This window comes from Brassica oleracea, chromosome C8, assembly GCF_000695525.1.
Source record: "Brassica oleracea var. oleracea cultivar TO1000 chromosome C8, BOL, whole genome shotgun sequence".
In the NCBI taxonomy this organism is placed as follows: Eukaryota; Viridiplantae; Streptophyta; class Magnoliopsida; order Brassicales; family Brassicaceae; genus Brassica; species Brassica oleracea.
This window is the reverse complement of record NC_027755.1, coordinates 28,780,738-28,795,471: the sequence shown is the minus strand read 5'-3', so window position 1 is coordinate 28,795,471 and position 14,734 is coordinate 28,780,738. Positions and strand designations below refer to the sequence as shown.

The 14,734-nt window shown below is 35.3% G+C and overlaps 3 protein-coding genes and 1 long non-coding RNA gene across 9 annotated transcripts; 3 read left to right on the top strand and 1 right to left on the bottom strand.

Moving 5' to 3' along the window:
* Nucleotides 1–78: 78 nt before the first annotated feature.
* LOC106312299 (actin-1) lies at nucleotides 79–2,344 on the bottom strand. Of its 4 annotated transcripts, none has more exons than XM_013749764.1 (5): nucleotides 2,263–2,344; nucleotides 1,762–1,824; nucleotides 1,117–1,510; nucleotides 421–1,034; nucleotides 79–335 (listed from the first exon to the last, which is right to left on the bottom strand). In XM_013749764.1, the coding sequence occupies exons 2-5, from the start codon at nucleotides 1,819–1,821 to the stop codon at nucleotides 270–272; spliced, it is 1,134 nt and encodes a 377-aa protein (XP_013605218.1). In that variant the 5' UTR covers nucleotides 1,822–1,824; nucleotides 2,263–2,344; the 3' UTR covers nucleotides 79–269. The 4 variants fall into 4 exon arrangements, with proteins under 4 accessions (XP_013605218.1, XP_013605221.1, XP_013605219.1 ...); XM_013749767.1 differs by lacking the exon at nucleotides 2,263–2,344 and adding an exon at nucleotides 2,038–2,249; XM_013749765.1 differs by lacking the exon at nucleotides 2,263–2,344 and adding an exon at nucleotides 2,074–2,249.
* A 209-nt stretch (nucleotides 2,345–2,553) lies between these two features.
* On the top strand, nucleotides 2,554–3,870 carry LOC106309973 (60S ribosomal protein L36-2). Its single transcript, XM_013747148.1, has 4 exons — nucleotides 2,554–2,653; nucleotides 2,780–2,887; nucleotides 3,285–3,484; nucleotides 3,688–3,870. The coding sequence occupies exons 2-4, from the start codon at nucleotides 2,786–2,788 to the stop codon at nucleotides 3,731–3,733; spliced, it is 348 nt and encodes a 115-aa protein (XP_013602602.1). The 5' UTR covers nucleotides 2,554–2,653; nucleotides 2,780–2,785; the 3' UTR covers nucleotides 3,734–3,870.
* Nucleotides 3,871–4,366: 496 nt separating this feature from the next.
* On the top strand, nucleotides 4,367–6,148 carry LOC106309866. Of its 3 annotated transcripts, none has more exons than XR_001263628.1 (6): nucleotides 4,367–4,518; nucleotides 4,597–4,726; nucleotides 4,989–5,169; nucleotides 5,278–5,449; nucleotides 5,523–5,658; nucleotides 5,754–6,148. It is a non-coding gene; the product is annotated as an uncharacterized LOC106309866 (long non-coding RNA). The 3 variants fall into 3 exon arrangements; XR_001263629.1 differs by having other exon boundaries at nucleotides 4,370–4,518; nucleotides 5,332–5,425; XR_001263627.1 differs by having other exon boundaries at nucleotides 4,371–4,518; nucleotides 5,332–5,449.
* A 2,977-nt stretch (nucleotides 6,149–9,125) lies between these two features.
* On the top strand, nucleotides 9,126–9,692 carry LOC106307897 (histone H4). Its single transcript, XM_013744988.1, has one exon. The coding sequence runs from the start codon at nucleotides 9,211–9,213 to the stop codon at nucleotides 9,520–9,522; it is 312 nt and encodes a 103-aa protein (XP_013600442.1). The 5' UTR covers nucleotides 9,126–9,210; the 3' UTR covers nucleotides 9,523–9,692.
* The last annotated feature ends 5,042 nt before the right edge of the window (nucleotides 9,693–14,734 follow it).

Below are 14,734 nucleotides of genomic sequence, written 5' to 3'. Positions count from 1 at the left end.
AGCTGATGCTATGAACAACACATTCAACTATTGCATAACAATAGATTGTACTTTTACTGCTATCCAATACCTTGAAAATTTTATGAAAATAGGTGTTCTTATTCACTGACAGACGCAAAAAGTATCCATACTACAAAAAGATAATGCAAGTGCTCCAAAATGTCTTAGGCCAGAATCTGAAAATATTGAAGAAGAACAAAGAGCAACAAAGAACGAAGATGAAACCCAGTAAGGATGAATTGGAAAACCCCCATGGCTTAGACTCAAACTCAAAAGCATTTCCGGTGAACAATGGACGGGCCTGACTCATCATATTCCGCCTTTGCAATCCACATCTGCAAAAATCATGAAAGACATATCAGTCAGAAATGACTAGAAATTATTTGGTTTGAGTGAAATAAAACTGGTTGTACTAGTTACCTGCTGGAAGGTACTGAGAGAAGCCAAGATGGATCCTCCAATCCAGACAGAGTATTTCCTCTCAGGCGGTGCAACAACCTTGATCTTCATGCTGCTCGGTGCCAAAGCAGTAATCTCCTTGCTCATTCTATCAGCAATCCCAGGGAACATAGTGGTTCCACCACTTAGCACAATGTTACCATACAAGTCCTTTCTAATATCCACATCACATTTCATTATGGAGTTGTAAGTGGTTTCATGGATACCGGGATTCTCCATACCAATCATAGACGGCTGGTAAAGAACCTCAGGGCAACGGAACCGCTCAGATCCAATAGTGATCACTTGGCCATCAGGTAACTCGTAGTTCTTCTCCACAGAGGAGCTGGTATTAGCAGTCTCAAGCTCCTGCTCATAGTCCAAAGCAATGTAGCAGAGCTTCTCCTTAATGTCTCTGACAATTTCACGCTCAGCTGTTGTGGTGAAAGAGTAACCACGCTCAGTGAGGATCTTCATCAGAGCATCTGTGAGGTCACGACCGGCGAGATCAAGACGTAGGATGGCATGGGGAAGAGCGTAACCCTCATAGATAGGGACCGTGTGGCTCACACCATCTCCAGAGTCAAGCACAATACCTACAAGCATAGATCAACAAATGTTGAAGATACAGTTCTTGAATCTGCAGAGTAAAAAAAGGCTATATGATTTTGGACTTACCGGTAGTACGACCACTAGCGTAAAGTGACAGGACAGCTTGAATGGCAACATACATAGCCGGAGCATTGAAAGTTTCGAACATGATCTGAGTCATCTTCTCACGGTTAGCTTTTGGGTTGAGAGGTGCTTCAGTGAGTAGAATAGGATGCTCCTCAGGAGCAACACGGAGCTCATTGTAGAAAGTATGATGCCAAATTTTCTCCATGTCATCCCAGTTGTTGACAATGCCGTGCTCAATAGGGTACTTGAGAGTTAGAATCCCACGCTTGGATTGAGCTTCATCACCAACGTATGCATCCTTCTGTCCCATCCCAACCATGACTCCAGTGTGACGAGGACGGCCTACGATACTTGGAAACACAGCCCTGGGTGCATCATCTCCAGCAAAACCAGCCTAAGTCAAACACATAACATAAAACACCCTTAGAGATGGACTTAGCTACATTGTTCATCAGATCAATAACAGCAACAAAAATTACAACTTCCATGGTTAAACAATGCACAGATCCATCTAATGAGTTCTTCTAAATCCACTTAAGAGAACACCTAGAGACCCATAAGTTTTCAGCTCAGTGATATGTTGGAGGAAATAAAGGAGAGACTTATCAATAGATATCAGATTAAAGATTACATTTGGGCATTTACCTTGACCATTCCAGTACCATTGTCGCATACAAGGGGTTGAATGTCCTCACCGTCAGCCATTTTCTGCAAAGAAATAAACATAAGACCAATTTGGTATATAAACAAGAATAGATTAAAAGGCAAAGCAGTCAATGATCCTTATTATATGATAAACAAAGAAAAATAACAAATTCATTTTCAACGAGTCAATACAAAATTATATCCAGACAGAGAGAAAGATTCTAGATCAAGCAGAACCACGTTTTCCAATTCGATTTAATATTAAACAATATCGACCAGAGAAACACTGTTGAAAAAATAACACTATCACACTTGTGCTCGCCCTCGCCTGCGCTGAGTAATATACCAATCTTTGCCACTTACAGATCCAGAAATCAAAATTCAAAGAATCAAAGAGACAATTGTCAATCGAGAACGAGGTGGAGGAATAAAGAAATCAGGATCTGTAAAAACAAAAATACGATACAGGAAACAGGAGGAGAAAGAGAAGACAATGAAAACCTTTCTCGCGACAGGAAGATTCTCGGGAAACAATCTGTCTTAAGAAAAAGGAAAAAACGAACGCAAAACCAAAATGAATGGCGAAGCAGTAAAAATATTTAAACGGGTCAAAAAAGGCTTCGCTCCTCTTTTTCCGGTTCAATTAACTAAAAGACGTTTTTACCCTCTGTTTTAAAATCATTTCGATATTTTACAAAAGAGCAATAGGAGGAGTCCTTACCGTAAGAAAATGGGTTAAACTGTAAAGTCCAAACCTAAGCCCGCGTTTAAGGCCCAATAGTGGCCGAACTATTAGGGAAAGGGTTAGGGGTTTCTCTTTAGCCTCCGTATATACCATTCGGAGTTTTTCAGTCGTTTTCCTTCTTTCGGAGCAGCTCGATTCCAAAACAAGGTATCACTTCTGATTCGATTCTCTGATATCTCTTCTCGTGATGGTCTTGAAAATGTGCATCGGTTTCATCGATGTTGTAACTGTATAGAAATGATCTGTTGTTGTTGGTTTTTGAAAATTTTGCAGAAGAAGATGACAGCTCCTCAAGTGAAGACCGGTTTGTTCGTGGGGTTGAACAAGGGACATGTTGTCACCAGACGCGAGTTGGCTCCTCGTCCCCGTGCTCGCAAAGGAGTATCTCTCTCTCTCTCTCTCTCTCTCAGCTTTTTTATTCTTTGTACTTAGTCTTAATAGTTTCGACTAGATTGTGTTTGTTCTGTTCACATAGTGCCTGGAACATAGTTTCTGATTCTCTGTTTCTGGATTTATGATCCTAAGTGCTGCCATCGTTATCTTGTGATTGTTCTAACTTAACGGCTTTGTTTGAAACTATTAAAACTATTTTGTCTAGCAATGTTGATGCATCTTTGTACTTCTTGTTCTCTTTATTTTGAGCTTATCTTGTACTGAATCCGTGGTGCTGTGTTCTTGATTTGGTGGTTTGGTGTAGCAATATATGTTGCAGCATTTTGTCACTCTGCTTGATTCTTTATTTGTTGTTGTAAATTGATTGTTGTTTGGGTGTGCTCAGCAAACGAGCAAGAGGACACTCTTTATCAGATCATTGATAAGGGAAGTTGCCGGTTTTGCTCCCTACGAGAAGAGAATCACTGAGCTTCTTAAGGTTGGTAAAGACAAACGTGCTCTCAAGGTGGCTAAGCGAAAGTTGGGAACACACAAGAGAGCCAAGAGGAAGAGAGAGGAGATGTCTAGCGTTCTCCGCAAGATGAGGTAAAAAAAAACCCTAAGCTCCATTTTTGACGACTCTGCATTTTGCTCTTCTTGATGTCTATTGCTTGGGGAATAAAAGTCCTAACTGTTTTATATATATAGCCTTGATGCTTATGTATATAGCTAACTAAAATTTCCATTCCGAACACTCATCTTAAACATATACAGCAAATAAATTAATTTTGTTGTTGTAATGAATGTAGGTCTGGTGGTGGTGGTGGTGGCGGTGCTACTGAGAAGAAGAAGTGAGCATCGTATCTCTCACAATGACAAGTTATTCATATTATGTGTGTTTTAGTATTTGGGATTTGAAGAGAATTTTGTCCATGACTGCTTACTATTCGTTGAAACTTGTCATTTTATCTTTTATTACACCTCTGATTTCATTTAAATACTGAAAAATCAAGAAAAAGTACCTTTGAACAATCGAAGTAAAATGCTCCAGAAAATTTCAGAAAATGTGTTTAACAAGATTCTCTAGAGTCTTATAAATCTCAAACTTTATTAAAGATCTTGTTATCTTGATCCTGACTACAAGTTTCTTAATCTCAAAATTACAATTTCCTAACAAAAAGAGTCTCTATCACATTCACTCACTCGAGTAATTGAGATTAACTCACAAATAACCCGCACGAGAACAAAGCTCTTCTTCCTTAATCACAGAATAACAAAAATACAAATACAAATCTATATATATATATAATACTGTCTACTCTCTCCTGGGCGCGCCACGTCAGCGCCAGGTCAGAAAGTCGAGGTCTGTAATGTCGACACGTGTCCCGCCTTTGAAAACGTCGCGTTTCATTTAACTTATTGTGCAATGTGGGCTTATGTTTGTGTCTGGGCTTTAGCTTATTGTCGCTTCCTATAACCAGAAGCCCTAATATTATTGTTCCGCTCCCCATCTGATTCCTACGCTCATTAGCTTGATCCCAACGACGTCTCTCCCCCTCTGCCTCCCATCTCCGGCGATGCCCCCACCACCATGCCGCCGGAGTTCAATCCCTACGTCTCTCCTTCACCTGCCCCCAAGAGTAAGTTACTTTGCATCATCCAATCTCGCATCCTATCGAATTTCTATGTTTGATTGATCGATTTTGGTTTTGGGGCAGATACGATGGACTCTGTGCCGTAATTTTCAGACGACATCTCAAAGATCCGTCACGAGTTTGATTTGGCGAAACAGAGGTTCCTCAATACCTCTAAAGCTCTAATTAATATGCCTAAGATGCAATCCTCAAGGTTTGCCATTGACTAAAACAACTCTTTTGGGTTTCCTGTTGATCGTTGATTCTCAATATTGATTTTGTTGATTCATACTATGTTGACATGAATCTCAGATTAGATAGCAAGTTTACAGAATGACTAGATTACACATTCGCATATTATTCCTATGATTTGATATATGATTTTTCCAAGCAGACATTGTTAATGAGGTAATCTATATCACCTTTTTGTTTTTTTTATGTTTCATTGACACGCTTGGGATGGGGAAAAATGGCAGCAAGATCGAGAGATACTGAGACAGGCGATCAGGAAGATGACATCCACGGCCATAATTATTGCCAGATTTTTAATATGACGCACCATACTGTCGTTTTGCATATGCAGACTAATACCAAGAGGTTGTTCTTGCTACTATCTTGCCGGAAAATCCTGGAAGCTTTAAGAAATTCTGTGAACTGGTGCGTGTTTGATATTACAGCATGTGACAGTTAATCCCGTTATATAATACATCTGATATGGTGCAAGTTGGACCAATGAATATAACCTGAGAATATTTTTTTCCCCAGGTTGTTGTTGTTATTCGTTCTCTAATCCAGACAATGTTGTGTATTGATGCTTAGTGTTGGAGTGCACACTCCCAGAGAGCTCAAAACACTAGAGAAGAGAATGGAATCTTCCTAGTTCAGAACTAGGAGCCTCACAACCAGTGACTTAGTAAGAAATTACTTGCGTTATTTGGTACGTCTCTTTAGGCAATAACTCTCATTGATTGATGCAAGTGATATGTGAACCACACTTTGTATATGTTCAGATGGGTGGAAGATCGAGTATTGGAGAAGAGTTTCTCTACCAGTTCAGCTTCCCTGAGAGACATGGTGCTCTGATGAACTTCTTGGACTCTTTCAGTCCACGTTGGAACATTAGCCTTTTCCATAATAAACCCATAGGTTTGTATCTGAGTTCACCATTGCACCATAATAAAGCACCATTGTAACTTTTGAGTCTCATTATTTCCGTACAATGGTTCCTTCTTTCAAAACAGGGTGGGGCAGGCACGAACGTGCTGGTCAAGATCCAAGTGCCGGAGCAAAACATGGCGTATTTCAAAACCCGAGCTCAAGTTCTTGGACACGAGTACGTCTTGGTAAGTGAAGACACTGTTTTCAAGCTTTTTGTGCACTGAGTTTAAAGCTGTGATGAAGAGACCAAAACCAAGAAGGAAGTAGAAGAATACATGAGATGTCTTCTTGAGCTCTCTGTTAGAAACATCTGTGAGTCTTGGGTCTGTTGGATGGGATTTTATGTCACGGGCCTATTACGCTAGCCCAATATGTAACATTTATTGCATGTGAGCTCTCATCGTTTTAATGTAGACTTTCGATACTTTTCAGCAAATACATTGTAGTTATTGTTTAATGATAACACAATCTCATCTCATTCTCACATGTGTCTAACTAAACTTATTTTTATATTTTTATTAGTTTTATTATAGGTCGGAAGTTTGTATTAGCATGAATAGATTTTCATGATTGTAGTTGTTATAAATTTTCTTAAATGTTTGTGTCAAAAATATATATTTAGATATATATATATATATATAGTAAGTAGAATGGAGTTTTTTATTGTTTTGGTTAGGTTTAACACTCAAAACATTGATTATTTATAATATTTATATATTTTTGAATTTATTTTTAGTTTTCTTACGTACTTATTTTAAAATTACTATTTTAAATATTTCAAAAATGTATATATATGACTTGCAGTAATAGGAAATTATTTTTTTAAAAACATAATAATAGTTCTTGATATTTAAATAAAATACATGAATGTATATTTTATGTTATTATATTTGCAGCCTAAATAAACATTATATATCAAATAAAAAATTAGGTGTTGTAAGATAAAATTTACAAATTAATGTTTTTGATTTTTTTATAATATTGGCTTTTTATATATAATTTATTTATTTTTAGAGAAGGTTACTGTATTTTTATTAAATATTTTTTCGGATTTATTAGACTATCATTTATTTAAAATATAACTTATTTTATACATATAAGTCATGTTAAAATAATGTTTTACTATAACTTCAGATTAATCAATGTTTATTTAGCAAAATATGCATCTTCTTCTTTGCAACCACAACTCGCGAACTTAGACATGATTGCTTCAGGTATAAGAAATCATTACTTTATATCTTGCTAATAAAAGCCTTTACAGATAAACACTTGACAAAAAAATATTACTCTTTCTTTTCAGGAAATGTTTTGTAGAAATGAGCTTAGACGTTGGACGGATTGTTTTGGTTTTGAATGTTCCTTTTTTTTAAAAAAAATGGGTTGTTTTGTGGATGGAATATGTAGAGCTACTAAATTCTAGGTTTCCACTTTGATTTGCTTATTGTGGTATATTTTGTGTTCTGTTTTGTTTTTCAGTGAAAAGTTCACTACTGAACATCATTAAATAAACCAGTTAGGAAACAAATGCTTTTACGGAAAAGTTAGCAGTCACTTTTTTTGCTTTTTGTATTTCTATATTGTAATGTTTATGTTTCATTTATGATTTATTGCAGATATATGATTTAGTTTGCAAGTATGAAGTTGACAGGAAAACACTTCTAAGTTAATTCTACAATGTAACTATGTAGGGTTATAATATTCCCTCATAGACAATGCTTATCTCTATTGAAATAATCCGATGCTTCAGAAACTATAACAATAATGCTTCTTTGATTGTTTTTTTTTTTATCTCGGTAGGCTTCTTCTCCAATTTTTTCTACTAGAGTTAATTAGCAATCAAACCATGTTTTTTTTATTCTTCACATTAACTATTATTTTTCTTTCGTCATAATTTTTTAATCATCTTATGATCATTAATGTATTGTTGTGTTTTAAGTATTTTGGGGTGTTGTAAGCTTAGGGATCTAATGAACTTACTTAATTATGTTAAGTAATTATTTGCTGAAAATTGTTACAAAAAATATTATTTGATCATGAATCTCTGTTTTTCTATCCTGCATTCATTTTTGGTTCTATAGAAACAGCTCGGTAGTAACAATGCAGCCATTTTCTGCAATGTGGGATTTGCAAGTTTGGCCATACCGACAAATTTGGTCTTCTTCTTCTTCTTCTTCTTCTTCTTCTTCTTCTTCCCGACGGCTTCATCACTTCACTGACATGTTTTACCCTATTGAGTCCTCATTGCTGAGCATAATAGCTCCATCATCATCATCCTCAGATGAAAACTCACAGATCTTCACTCTCCGAGTTCCGAGTGAACTCAAAACCACAACACAAGTGGTGGCTCTGGACTGTTGCTGATGAAGTCTATCCGTCTTCTCCTTTGACCATCAGCCTGAGTCATTCTGATTCTGCTGAGACCAAACATAAGACTCAATTAGCATTGAGTTTAAGACTTCAAAGTTAAAAGTACAAAACTCATAGAAGAGAACCTCACTCTACTTCTTTTATTGTTATCTCTCTATCGCTCTTTTTTTTCAATCAAACTTGCATGAACTAAGAAACATGAAAGCTGTCTATAAACTATAAATATGTGTGGGACCAAGTAAGATTATATAAGAAAAATGAAGAATCTTTTATGATCAAAATTTGAGTATAGATTTACTATAAATCTCTTTAACTTTATATTGTTAAATAGTATGGATAAAAAAAAATTACAACAAATAGAAACATATGCAATTTACTTAAAAACATCTGTATAATATACTATTAAGCAAGAGTACGCTGCACTAAAATAATGTAAAACTCACCGATTGCTTGGTCAATAAGATATTGCTAAACCAATATATACATAACAAAACCAAAAGAAAATTAATCCAACAACATATTCAGCAACTCAAAAACGTTACATACGATTGACAAGCCCATACAAGACCACATTAACAAATGTAATAGCCCAGTATCTCTAACGGCCCTATAAAATACAACCAACATACGTATGAACTTATTACATGTCTAACGACTTCAAGTCACCTTCTCTTTCAAATATCTCATATAGTAAAACAATCAACACCATGAAACTAGACAATACCTAACAAACAATGCCTTTACAATTCTGTTCAAATGGAAAGGACATGTAATCCAAATCCCGTAGCGCGGACAGATCCTAGTACAATATAATTTCGTAAAAATATTGGCATGTCCGCGCTTAAGCGTTAACTCTCCCGCTCGTTACCCTCGTCTTGCGAATCGCCAATCACAAGATCTTACGGTTCAGAATCTCACTCACGCATATGACGCGGATAGCAACATATCTAACGGTTTAAAAGTCAGAAGCTGACAACCACGCGGATCGATGATAACAACCGTCGATTGTAAACGATCAGACGATCCAGAATCTCTCAAACTTATTAAAAACACATATACACAAATCATTCTCGTCTCACCCCCTTTTATATAAAAACCTCATTACCTCCCAATCTCTCAACATATTATTTTCTCCCATCGAAGGTTTTTAATATTGAATTTTCCCGAGAAAAAATGTCAGGCCGCGGAAAGGGAGGAAAAGGATTGGGAAAGGGAGGAGCCAAGAGGCATCGGAAAGTTCTACGAGACAACATCCAGGGAATTACGAAACCAGCGATCCGTCGTCTGGCGAGAAGAGGAGGTGTGAAGCGTATCAGCGGTTTGATCTACGAAGAAACTCGCGGCGTTCTCAAGATCTTTCTAGAGAACGTGATTCGTGACGCGGTTACGTACACAGAGCACGCTCGCCGCAAAACAGTCACGGCCATGGACGTTGTCTACGCTCTCAAGAGGCAGGGTCGGACTCTGTACGGATTCGGCGGTTAATTCGATTGTTTCAGTTTCAGATCTTGTAAAATCTTTTTTTTTTTCAGAATCAATGGGAAAATATGCATCTTTTTCCAAACAATCTTGTTTTTTTTTTGTTTCCGCATATAAAATTATAGTAAGCTGAAAGAACTCTAGTTCGCATATCTTCTTTTGATTGTGAAAACTAATTAATGCGCACGATAATATTTTTTGGTTAAAAGTTATGTGGCCCAATAGAAGTGTACCAAAACGCAGAAAACGTTACTGTAATCCTTTTTTGGACGAAAATTTACTATACATGTTGGCTAGAGTTGTCAACTTGGCGGTCAGGCAGTCCAAAAATTTTGGACGGGCTATGCACGTGCCCAATTAATAAACGGTCTAATAGGACAAAAGACTAATTGGTACATGGTCTAATTGGACGAAGATCAAATGGACAATGGATGTCCATGGGCTTCCTAAAACATGTTTTTATTAGTTTAACAAAAGAAAACATAACTTTATAATTTAACCCAAAACAATAGTTTTATTGTTAAAATAAAAAATTCACGATTTTGACGGAAAACATAATTTCACAATTTTGACAGAAAAATGTATTTCATTAATTTGGCGGAAAAATGCAATTTCTCGGTTTTAGCGGGAAAACGCAATTTTTTTGGTTTTGGCGTGAAAACGCCATTTCTCGGTTTTAGTGGAAAACCCCAATTTCTTGATTTTGGCGGGAAAACACAATTTCTCGGTTTTGGCGGAAAAACGCAATTTCTCGGTTTCAGCGGAAAAACATAATTTCTCGGTTTTTGCGGGAAAAAGCAATTTCTCGGTTTTGGCGGGAAAACACAATTTCTCGGTTTTGGCGGGAAAACGCAATTTCTCGGTTTTGGCGGGAAAACACAATTTTTTGGTTTTGGCAGGAAAACGCAATTTCTCGGTTTTGGCGGGAAAACACAATTTCTCGGTTTCGGCGGGAAAACGCAATTTCTCGGTTTCGGTGGGAAAACGTAATTTCTCGGTTTCGGTGGGAAAACGTAATTTCTCGATTTTGGCGGAAAAACGCAATTTTCGGTTTTGGCGGGAAAATGCAATTTCTCGGTTTTGGCGGGAAAACACAATTTCTTGGTTTCGGTGGGAAAGCGTAATTTCTCGATTTTGGCGGGAAAACGCAATTTTCGGTTTTGGCGGGAAAACGCAATTTCTGGTTTTGGCGGAAAAAAACAATTTCTCGATTTCGACGGAAAAATGAAATTTCTCAATTTTGAAAGAAAAACATAGTTTTACAGTTTTGACAAGAAAAAAATACTTTTATAATTTTGGAAAGTAAACATAATTTCAAAATTTTAGAAATAAGATCTAAACTAATAATTAAAAAATAATTATAAATTTTATTGGATGTCCATGGGCATGTCCGTTTGGACATGGTCTCTATTAGTTTTGGACATTTGTTTGGACCATTGTCCAATATGGACCATCCATCAATGTCCAAACTGAAATGGTCCACCTGGTCATGCCCATTTGGACCATGGAGAGACCATTTGACGGCTATAATGTTGGCCTAAAGATGTAATGGCCCAACAAAAAAAAATTATGAATGACCCGAAATAAAAGCGTTACATAATGATTATGAACAGTCTATTTATGACGAATCTGAGTTTTCGTACTCGACCAGATCGCATTATAAATATTTTTATGTAGTGACTTATGTTTATGAACACTATTTTGTTTATACATTACACAGCATATAGCAGATCTATCCGAATTGTGTGTGGGGAAGAAGGGTCTTACGTTATGACAAACATAAATAAGTGAACGATGTCAATGGGGTTAACTAAATTTTACAAGAAAATTAGGCATGTGACGAAATTTAGTCACTACTTTTACATCATTTATATTCTACAAGTTCAAAACTGGTTTTGCCACCATTATAATTTTGAGACTCGTGAAGCACAACTATGCTTATTTCAAACTTGATTATATAATAGAGATGTTGATCCTTGAAAAATGAGTTGATTACTCTTTAAGCCACTTTTTGACTTATCTTTACATTCAGAATCACTTTTTACATGTGAGACATTTTGTTGTGGACCAGCAATAAACTGTGGACAACTTTGCCTTTAACAGACATTTGATGCGTGGACGGACAGGGGCGAAGCCAGAAATTTTTTATGGTGGGTGCACTACTAATATTAAAATTAAAATATTTAATAATATGAAACTAAATATAATAAAATATTGATATTAATACATTATAAATTAATCATTGCTTGAGGTAAGGTATCACTTCGTAGTTTGTAATATTTTGAAACAATTTTTTGGTAAATCAAAATGAGATATTCACTTAAATGATCTCATATTCATGGTCCCCTGGGCAAAAAAAAAAATTAATTTTCACCTATTATTTTTCTTTAAAAAATTTGATAGATATATGTTTTTTTTCAAAATACCAGAAGTATTTTTAAAAATAAATCTACGGAAATAAAAAAAATATTTTCATATAAAAAAATTTTGGACCCCTTTTCTTATTTTTAATATAAGAATACATGTATTTTTTTTTAAAAAAACCAGACCCTTATCTATTAAGAAATAGGGGGACAATGGATTGGGTCCGGGATGGTCGCACCGCTCGCCTCCCTATCTAAGCCGACCCTGCAGGTAAATTCAAAACCAATTTCAAAAGTCTACAAATTAAAAGATATGTAATTAAATAACTAAATTATTTTTTCATCGTCGATAAAAAAACAAAATTTATCTAAAGTCAAATTAATCATTGTTTAAAACTTTAGGACTTCTGTGTAAAATTCAAATGCTATTCGAATAATTACAGATCCTAGTGGAAACAAATCAAAATATTTTTTAAAAGAAATTTTGGAAATAAAAATATATTATTAAAGTTTTTTGCATGTCACGTTAATAGTTACTAGACACTAGTCACTACTAGTTAGGGATTTATGATTTTAGCAAAAGAAATTGAAAACTATAATTGGGTTTTAAAAGTTTCTTTTATTTTTTGTGGGCTAAGCTATTTTTTTTTTTGGAATTTAGTTCGTTTTGTTTTTCATTTGCCCTTAATCTAAATTCTAATGGGTGCACAATTATAAATTCTAATGGGTGCACATATAAAATTACTTAGCATTTACATTATTTTTTAAGAAAATTATGGGTGCCTGTGCCACCTCTTCCCTATCATGTGGCTTCCTGTGGACGGATGATGTTTGAACGAATGATGCGTGGACGTAGATGCGTGGACGGAGATGAGTGTAAAAATTTCAAAAGTTTCATCGGAGCAAACTCCACAATAGCTGAGCTTAATGACACAACCCCAACAACAATATTTATCTGTGGCCAGAAAAGAAGATTTTGATTATGTTGTGGATATGGACACTAACATAACCATGAATAAAGAATAAGAGAGATCTCTTAAATTTGTGGATAGAAAATTGAAGTTTATGTGGTGGATAGAGTAGTAACTCAAACACTAAACATTAATTAAAAAATATAACATATTGAAAGGCTATGATATGGATGTCAATGTGTCCACAATATCAAAGATGAACAAATTAATAACCAATTACGACCACATACATGTCTAGGAAAAAAAAAAAAGCTTGAGTGATGAAAACAAAGCTAAACAAACCAAAAAGTTAAAACGAGCCAGCTCCTCCTCCAAAACCAGCTCCTCCTCCAAAACAATCGGTCAAAACGAGTCATCTCCTCTTTCCGGTGAGCCACACCATTGATTCCGAGCTCAACATCGTCGTGGATGAGCTCGGTGAAGCTGCATTGCATCGAGATCGTCACAATCTTCCACCATGAGATATGTAGTGTGCTAAATTATGATTTTTAATCATAATTTTACTCATCCACAAATAGCCGTCCATATTTACTCATCCATGCTTATCCGTCTACACTATCTTCCCACTCTCATCCACATGTGTCTTTCCATGTTTATATTCTATATGTAATTATCCACGGTCTTCAAACATCCACATATCACTCATCCATAACACAATCATTGAATACGTGTACAAGTAGATATTTTAAAATATAACAAAAAAAATATCAAAGTGGATATCAAATTATATAGAATAAAAAAACATAATTTATTATATCAACAAAATTTGTTATATGTATTTTTAATTTAAAAATAAGCAAAAACAAAATATTAAGAAGTACATTAAATAATAATAAAGAAACAAATTTTTTCTTTTTTCTAGCATAGAAAAGATCTAATTTTTTTCATTAAGGGTAAATCTGTATATTCTCTCTGTAGGTTTCATAAGAAAATGTCTTACAAATGCATTGCGGCTTTGGATGTAATTGAAAAGTGATAAAGTGCCTTAAAATTTTTTCAAAAAATCAACCGCTCTAATTAATGTCAAAACTATATTTTTTAAAAGGATAGAAGATACGTGTCACCTGAATGCACTTGCTAAAACTGAATCACGCCGACGTAGCATACGTCAACGCCGGTGTCTCGCGTTCCACGTGCGACTCGTATGATTCCCACTTCTAAGTGATAATAAGTCAGTATATTATTTTGCAGTTTCCTCTTTGTGAGGTGAGTTTTGTCCCTTGTTATGAAGAATTAATTTTTATACATTTATATAATAGCTTGTTATAAGATAAACATTGAAATGATCATCCACTTCTTTACCAAACTCAAGCACTATGATCATTCACTTCTTTACCAAACTCAAGCACTATAATCATCCACTCATTTACCAACTCAATAACTATCTTTCATATTTTATGTATTGTTGTTCACTATAAATACCATCACTCATCTCACTCATTCGTACACCATAAACAAGAACAAGAGTTTATAATCAAAGAACCATTACATCTTCTTCTTCTTCCTTATTATAAACTCTCTCACTTATACTAGTGTTATTTGCTTCTTACGGGTATCAAATTCTACTCTTATTTAAATTTCTCGATACTATAAATTATAAGTTATTTCTTAACACGTTATCAGCACGATCGTTCTGCAATTCGGTAAAATATATTGTATCATATATACTCTGCTATAATGGCCGGTATACCGCCTGTACTATTATTTATATTATGATATAATGGCCGGAATACCGCTTATATTATTTATTAATATTTTAATTAATTTACTGGTCGGCCGAGCCGCCTTATATTCTATTTATTGTTAACTGGACGGCCGAGCCGCCTTTATTTTCTGTTTGTTGTTAACTGGACGGCCGAGCCGCCTTTATTTTCTGTTTGTTGT

Bases quoted from the DNA above. Each gene is read 5' to 3' on its own strand.
- LOC106307897 (XM_013744988.1), top strand. From the start codon at position 9,211: ATGTCAGGCCGCGGAAAGGGAGGAAAAGGATTGGGAAAGGGAGGAGCC.
- LOC106309973 (XM_013747148.1), top strand. From the start codon at position 2,786: ATGACAGCTCCTCAAGTGAAGACCGGTTTGTTCGTGGGGTTGAACAAG. The intron at 2,888-3,284 runs GTATCTCTCTCT...GGGTGTGCTCAG, and splicing joins GTCCCCGTGCTCGCAAAGGA to CAAACGAGCAAGAGGACACT. The intron at 3,485-3,687 runs GTAAAAAAAAAC...TAATGAATGTAG, and splicing joins AGCGTTCTCCGCAAGATGAG to GTCTGGTGGTGGTGGTGGTG.
- LOC106312299 (XM_013749764.1), bottom strand. From the start codon at position 1,821: ATGGCTGACGGTGAGGACATTCAACCCCTTGTATGCGACAATGGTACT. The intron at 1,511-1,761 runs GTAAATGCCCAA...TGTTTGACTTAG, and splicing joins ATGGTACTGGAATGGTCAAG to GCTGGTTTTGCTGGAGATGA. The intron at 1,035-1,116 runs GTAAGTCCAAAA...CTATGCTTGTAG, and splicing joins CGCTAGTGGTCGTACTACCG to GTATTGTGCTTGACTCTGGA.